General features: G+C 34.6%; 1 protein-coding gene across 1 annotated transcript; it reads right to left on the reverse strand.

Annotated features, from left to right (window-relative positions):
• Positions 1 to 2275: 2275 nt before the first annotated feature.
• On the reverse strand, positions 2276 to 6174 carry LOC142179065 (F-box/LRR-repeat protein At3g26922-like). The gene is made up of 4 exons (XM_075248876.1): positions 6077 to 6174; positions 4363 to 5365; positions 3171 to 3350; positions 2276 to 2641 (listed from the first exon to the last, which is right to left on the reverse strand). The coding sequence occupies exons 2-4, from the start codon at positions 5356 to 5358 to the stop codon at positions 2324 to 2326; spliced, it is 1494 nt and encodes a 497-aa protein (XP_075104977.1). The 5' UTR covers positions 5359 to 5365; positions 6077 to 6174; the 3' UTR covers positions 2276 to 2323.
• Positions 6175 to 6621: the final 447 nt, after the last annotated feature.

The following is a 6621-nucleotide window of genomic DNA, read 5'->3' on the forward strand; positions in this document are numbered from 1 at the left end:
ACATTTGATGATTTGAACGTATTTTTATGAACGTTATTTGATATAAAACATATATGGCATTTGATATTCTTTTATCATTGTTATTATTAATTGTTTAATTAACTTGATAAGGTCCTTAATTAAATTTTGAGACTTGTCATCATGATGGAGATCATGATAATGAGGGTAAAATTTCTTATAATTTAATCTAAATTTATTCTTGATCATAGGATTATTAAATTGGACATTAGTAATCCGGTTAGATCAATATTTATGTGATTATCTTTATTGGATAAAGATTAGTTGATCTTATAAACTAAATCACATAGATAAATGATGCATATAGAGATATGATCATTGAACCGACTCATTGGATAATTCCTAATAGTCAGAATTACCATAAACTGTCAATAGGATAATCTCTTGAAGAATGTGATGTAAGAGTTTCCTTTGACCTGAGATCGTCATAGTAATTGACAAGTTATTTATTGTGCTTTGATACTAGATACCTATGGCCCTAGAGCGATAGTTGAAAAGATATTGGGTATGACTAAATACTTGTAGAATTAGTGATTGATCAATATGGAATCTGTCGACTCTTGGTAATGAGTTTAAGCTCCATGTTGCCATGAATTATTAACGATCAAATTAGGACCTTGGTCAGGGCAATTGAATGAAAGAAGAAAAGAGTTTCTTAGGTCATTCAATGGTCGATTATATTTGACATGAACACATAGTTGGTCGCCTATTAGGATTTGACAGTTGAACCATATCCTAGGGTGACCCAGAGCTATAAGGACAGAAGAAAATACTATATTATTCATCTATCGGTTCTTGAGAGTAAATTGTATTCTTCATGCTATCCGGTCATTAAGAAGTGTTGCTAGACGCCACCCTTGATTAGTATACTGATATGATCAATTTACTATCGGCTTAGTATTGAACCTATGGGGTCGCACACTAACGAGTGTTCTGATCTTTGCTAAAGAATTAATTATTTTATTGTTTGATAATTAAATTAAAGAATTTGATTAGTCAAATAAAATAAATTATTAGTCCAAACGAAATATTATAATATTTGCTAGCACAGAGGATATAATTAATATTGTGAACAAATTGAAGTTTTCTATTTGGAATTGAAAATTAAATTATCTCTTGGTTGAAATATATATGTGATATATATACATATAATTAATGTTTATTTATATAAAGTATGTATATAATATATTATTTGGAAATCCAATTTATAATTGGACGGACAACAAAGTCCAAAAATGGACGTGAGATTAGTTCAAACCCATTAAATATGGGATTGATATTTTTTAATATAAAATATTAGTTAATTCTCATAATCCAATCAAATTTGGAATTGAATTGGAACGTCCATAAAGGACAAGCTGACGACGGCGCACGTATCCCATTAGGAATGGTATATACGTTTCTCCAATGGAAAATTTCATAAGTTTATTTTGGAATAAACTTTTACCTAAGTAAATCATTACCTCAACCAGATAGGAAAAGGGTTTATAAGTGATGCTATATAAAGGATGATAAAGAAAATTTTTCGCATTAAGTCTTGAAAATAAAAATCACTTTGTGAAAGTAAGAATACAATACAAAGCCAAGAGAGAAAATACAATTACAAGAAAAGTGTTTCTTGATCTTCTACCGTTGAGTTGAGATTTGTGAGAAAAATTCCAGCACAAGCTTTCATTCAATTTGTTCGTGTGTTTCATTAATCAAAGAGTTTATAGCAAGGATCGGTCTCGGTGTGAATACGCATAGAGTCTTCGCACTATCATTGAAATAAGACTCTCTTCACCAGGTACGTCTCAGACCCGATCTTTAACATGTAAATAAATTTTAAACACGAAAAGATCTTCCTAAAATTGTTATTGTCTTCCGATGCATGTTACGAATATCATCTATATGCAATCCTACACATATACCGATGAGGATACATCTATACAACATTTGAAGACCTATGTGCAACAACAATGACAAGGGAGAATGAATATGTAAGTGCTTTCATAATGTAGCACTTGAACTCTGGAGAGAAATAAACCCCTCGCAGCAGAAGAATGGATGTCGTACATACAAGTCTTCATAGCTATTATTATCCTCTCTTCTTTTTCTGACTAATCCTTAGTAACCCATCTTCGGTCACGAACTTGGATACCCATCTCCAACCGGAAAACTCTTCAACAGTTTATTACAGAAAATGCAGGAAGCGGTCCACGGCACAATTCATTGAGCACATTATTATCATAAGTTCAACTTATAAACACAGACAGTGTAAATAATTTTTAAACTATATAGGCAAATCATTCTGAAGGGTTCACCATCAATAGAAAACCACTGCAGCAGAGGCAGAGGCTTTTGGGGCATTCATTAGCCTCTCCTCGAATTCCTGAACCTTACCAGACATAAGAGTAATTGGGCCATAGATCCACGTCTGCTTCTCCGCGAATATCACCATTTCCTCTAACACCATGGAACTCCTGAGCAAATATTCCACAAAATGAATCACATGCTTCTCCATTACGAAACCAGCTACCTCCACCGTCTTGAGGTGATGAGTCAAGCACTGGACAGGAGTATCTACCATATTCCAAAATTCATCTCCATCAAAGTCATATGGGTGAATCCACGAGGTTGCGTTCTAAAATAAGCACAAGAGGAAATATCCAGTTAAGAATTGTCCCGAGCTATGTATAACGGATACTAACAAGGACTCGGAACTACAAAATCTTAGGGTAACACATTATGAAAATACATCTATAGTTACTGTGAAACAAACATAGAAAATCATACATGTTTAGAAATTTAAGTTTCCACCTTGAAGAAACATGATGTCTTATGTTTCTACTTGATGGTTTCTCATGACTCCCCAAATAATGAGTAAAAAGGAGATTAGGGAAAAAAGTCCTATTTGCATATTGTAGAGAGACACTCACATTTCACAGTAGGGTCCCTTATATGAAATTTAAAAATGCTATTTTTAAAATAATGGAAAATGCCAAAGTTAGTATTCAACACATCCCAACATGCCAACTCGGGTTAGTGTCCTACCAGTGTCTGATACCAACATGTTTCCAAATCTTTAGGGTCAATGTTAATAGGCTCGACTCAAACATTGCAAAGAATACAGTTAACAGCAAGAGCAATAAAACAATTAAATTTTGTCATACTCGGGATGGATAATCATAGTAAGCAGTTATTTCGATGATAAGATTCTCCAAGCTAGGACAGTGCTTCAGCAAGTTCAGTATTCCTGGTAAGTGCCATTTCACAAAATCCAATTGAAGGTGAAGCATCTTGCAACTGAAGGTCGGAGCTGGTAGATTTGTCAACTGCCATGAAGAAAATACCTAGGCAGACAAAAAATAAAACACAAAAGTTAAAGAAACTAAATACATAGATTTTTGCTTTGGGGTATTCAAACGCTTGGTCAACATTCTTTGTTGCTATGTGAAACATGAGTATTCCCCCATCTATTTATTTGAACAATGCATCTCTACACCATGAAAAAGATATTGTCTGTAAGTTCAATTTAAGATTAAACACATTTGACGCTTAAACACATTCAATGCGCTGCACAAATTTGGTGTGTGCTTCAGCACATAAGTAAATTATTGTGTTGGCCAAAAGGACTATGTCTAAAAGGAAATGGTCCTATGCACTGTGAACGGTGCTTCTAAGTTATCAAGAAAACAAGGAGGTTTCTTCCTTAGGTATTGATGTGATAAAGAATGCAATCAAAGAGATGCTTACAATAGCAAAGAATGCTGCATCCACCAAATTTGACGTAAATGCTTGCTAAACTGAACCATGAAAATGCAGACATCTAAATTGCTTAGAGGAAGTAGCCCACAGTCATATGACAGCTTCACTATACTCTGAGTTTTTATTGTCTAGCCTCCATAAGACTCTACATTAAAGAATATGCCTTTTGCTGATTGCACATTTACCATTTCTGAGTTTATAGAAAACAATATGAAAAGGTTGTGTTTGTAATCTGATGATATTAAAATAAAACTTTCTTTTTTCGATAAATTAAAATGAAATTTCTTAAGAAAAGCAGAGAAGCACAAACACAAAATGACAATTTAATCAAGGACGAGTGCTGACAACCACAAGGTACAAAATCATTAAAAAACTGAATGCATAATGTACATGAAATGTTGATGGACGCCTAAACCTGAGACCTTAAAGACAAAGTCCAACACCATAACCCCTCAGGTCCATAAATTTATTGATATTCCATATCTTGAATAGAAGAGTTTATAGTTAGTGTGTCCACCTAAAACGCTATTTCTCCATAGAGTCAGAAATCTCAAATATACCTGGAGAAGTTGTTGAGAAAGAGAAAAAGCCACATACCAGAGCAAACCAGGAACATAGCTTGAGAGTTTTGGCCCCTGTAATTGTTTGGAGGAGTATTCTCATTTCTTGATAATCATTGTACTCTTTGAAATCAAACTTCTCCATACGATTGACAGACACTTCAACAATAGATGCTACATTGGTAATATCCAGCACCTCCACAGTTCCAGACATGTCTAATGATAGGAGAGTTGGACAGGAGACGTGTATCCTTGTTCCAAACCATCTAATGCCAAGTACCAATGTCTTTAAATTCGAATTGAGCAGAACCAGTCTTCTATGGCCGTAGCAAAACCACAGAGTCAATTCCTCAAGCACCGGGCAACCAGATAGAATATAATCCATCGATTGATCCATTAGCATAACATTATCAAGATAAAATGTTGTTAGAGCCTTCAGCTCGCTCTTCTTTTTCGCATTTATCTTACAGTATGCCAATCGGAGTTCAACCAAATGAGGACTGCTTAGAACAAAATTAGGCAGATCATAATAAGCCTGGGGCTCAAATGTACCATGTGCAGAGAAAGACAAGTCAAGGACCTTCAAATTCTTATTTAATGCGAACTGGATCCAGGTACCAATTTCATTAGCCATTCTTTTCTCACTCCTCAAACAGTCATACTGCCATCTGTCTGTTCTACTGGATACTCTCTGTCGAACTGAATGAGATAAGCTAAAATGAAAATCAAGGCATAACTTATAAAGAGTTGGGCTCTTATTAAGAAGAAGCACATGACGAACAAAGTTCAAGAACCTTTCGTCATAGTCAGGACGATTAGCTTGACTATAATAGACGCAGTTGTGCCCCGGAAACATGCATTGATCAAAAGTGAGTGTGTGGATGAATGGCCAGAGGTGATTAAATCGTCGAATCAAGATTGTGTTCAGAGAATCGATTGTTGGCAATAAGGAGAGAATATGGATGAGGATGGCATCTGGTAATCCACTTATACGGTCTTCGTTAAAGTTACAGCTTCTTTGCCTTGCAGACATATTCCTTCTGTAAAATAACATAGCACATTTTTAGGTGCGATAAATTGCAAGCTATGAAATGACTGAGCATATGTTATTCCTAGAAACCAAGAGGCACAGAACAAGAACTTTCCTCCCTCTAGTTAATCAGGCTGAGAAATCCTCGAGCGATAATCTCAGCATATTAAATTTCCATTTAGAGATAACAATTCATGATGATAAAACATGGGATCAAAGAGATTGGGAAACTTTTTAAGTAATTACCATTCATAGTTTGGATTAAAAAGTTTCTAAGACAAGGCAAATGTATTCTTAGTTTCTATCACTTTCTAAGAGTACCCACTGATATAAAAAAACAAACTTCAAAAGGAATCCACTTAGAAGAGTTTTAAGGGAAAAAGAAATGTATACGCGCACATATCCAAGGCATCCACCTAAAAGATAAACAAACAGAATCATAAACCAAAAGAAAAGCTTAACAAGTTTCTAGTATCTAAACCTAAAAAATATCAACAGAAACGCATGGACCAATAAGTAGCAATGCAGCTCAGGTTACAATATCACATAACTACATTTTTATTCGGAGATCCAAAAATTTGTAAACAATGCAGCAACCCGGATTTGCCTAAACGCCCCCTACCAAAAATGAACCTGTATAAACATATGAGCGATTCCAGCCATAAAGTTAACAATTATCCAAAAGGAAAGAGAATGAATAGCATAACATTTTTTCATATACCTGTTTCAGGACTGATTTTTCTAGTGTTAGATAAGAAATCAAGCACTCTTTTAGCGCAAGTTACACACTCGCCTATTTAGTACAGAAACGATATGAGTTTTGCTTCTGAAAATTACAGTGTTACACGAAACTTATATAGAGGATATCGGGCGTTTTCGGCCAAAATATCTTGCCACTAGGCTCACTCCGGTGCATGCTTTGCTGTCAGTAAATTACATGCAACCGTCCGCTTTAAGCAACCCTCGCTTCGCAATAAATAAGTCAAAAATTATATATATGTCGATAACTTCATATCACAAGGGTTATATGTAACTAATCATAAAAGCAGTATAACGTCACAAAAATACAACACAACAATAACAGAAAACCTAAAACTACTCCTATATATTAAATTCCTAAATTATTCACGCGACCTTGATCCTACCATATAGAGCTATCGAGGGAAACAAAAATCAAATTGAGAAATTCTTAAAGGAAAAAGAAATAATCAAGGTATTTACCTCAAGTATTCAAAAATCACGTCGTTCTTTTATCTGAATTTGCAT

Source organism: Nicotiana tabacum, unplaced genomic scaffold (assembly GCF_000715075.1).
Source record: "Nicotiana tabacum cultivar K326 unplaced genomic scaffold, ASM71507v2 Un00289, whole genome shotgun sequence".
Classification (NCBI taxonomy): domain Eukaryota; kingdom Viridiplantae; phylum Streptophyta; class Magnoliopsida; order Solanales; family Solanaceae; genus Nicotiana; species Nicotiana tabacum.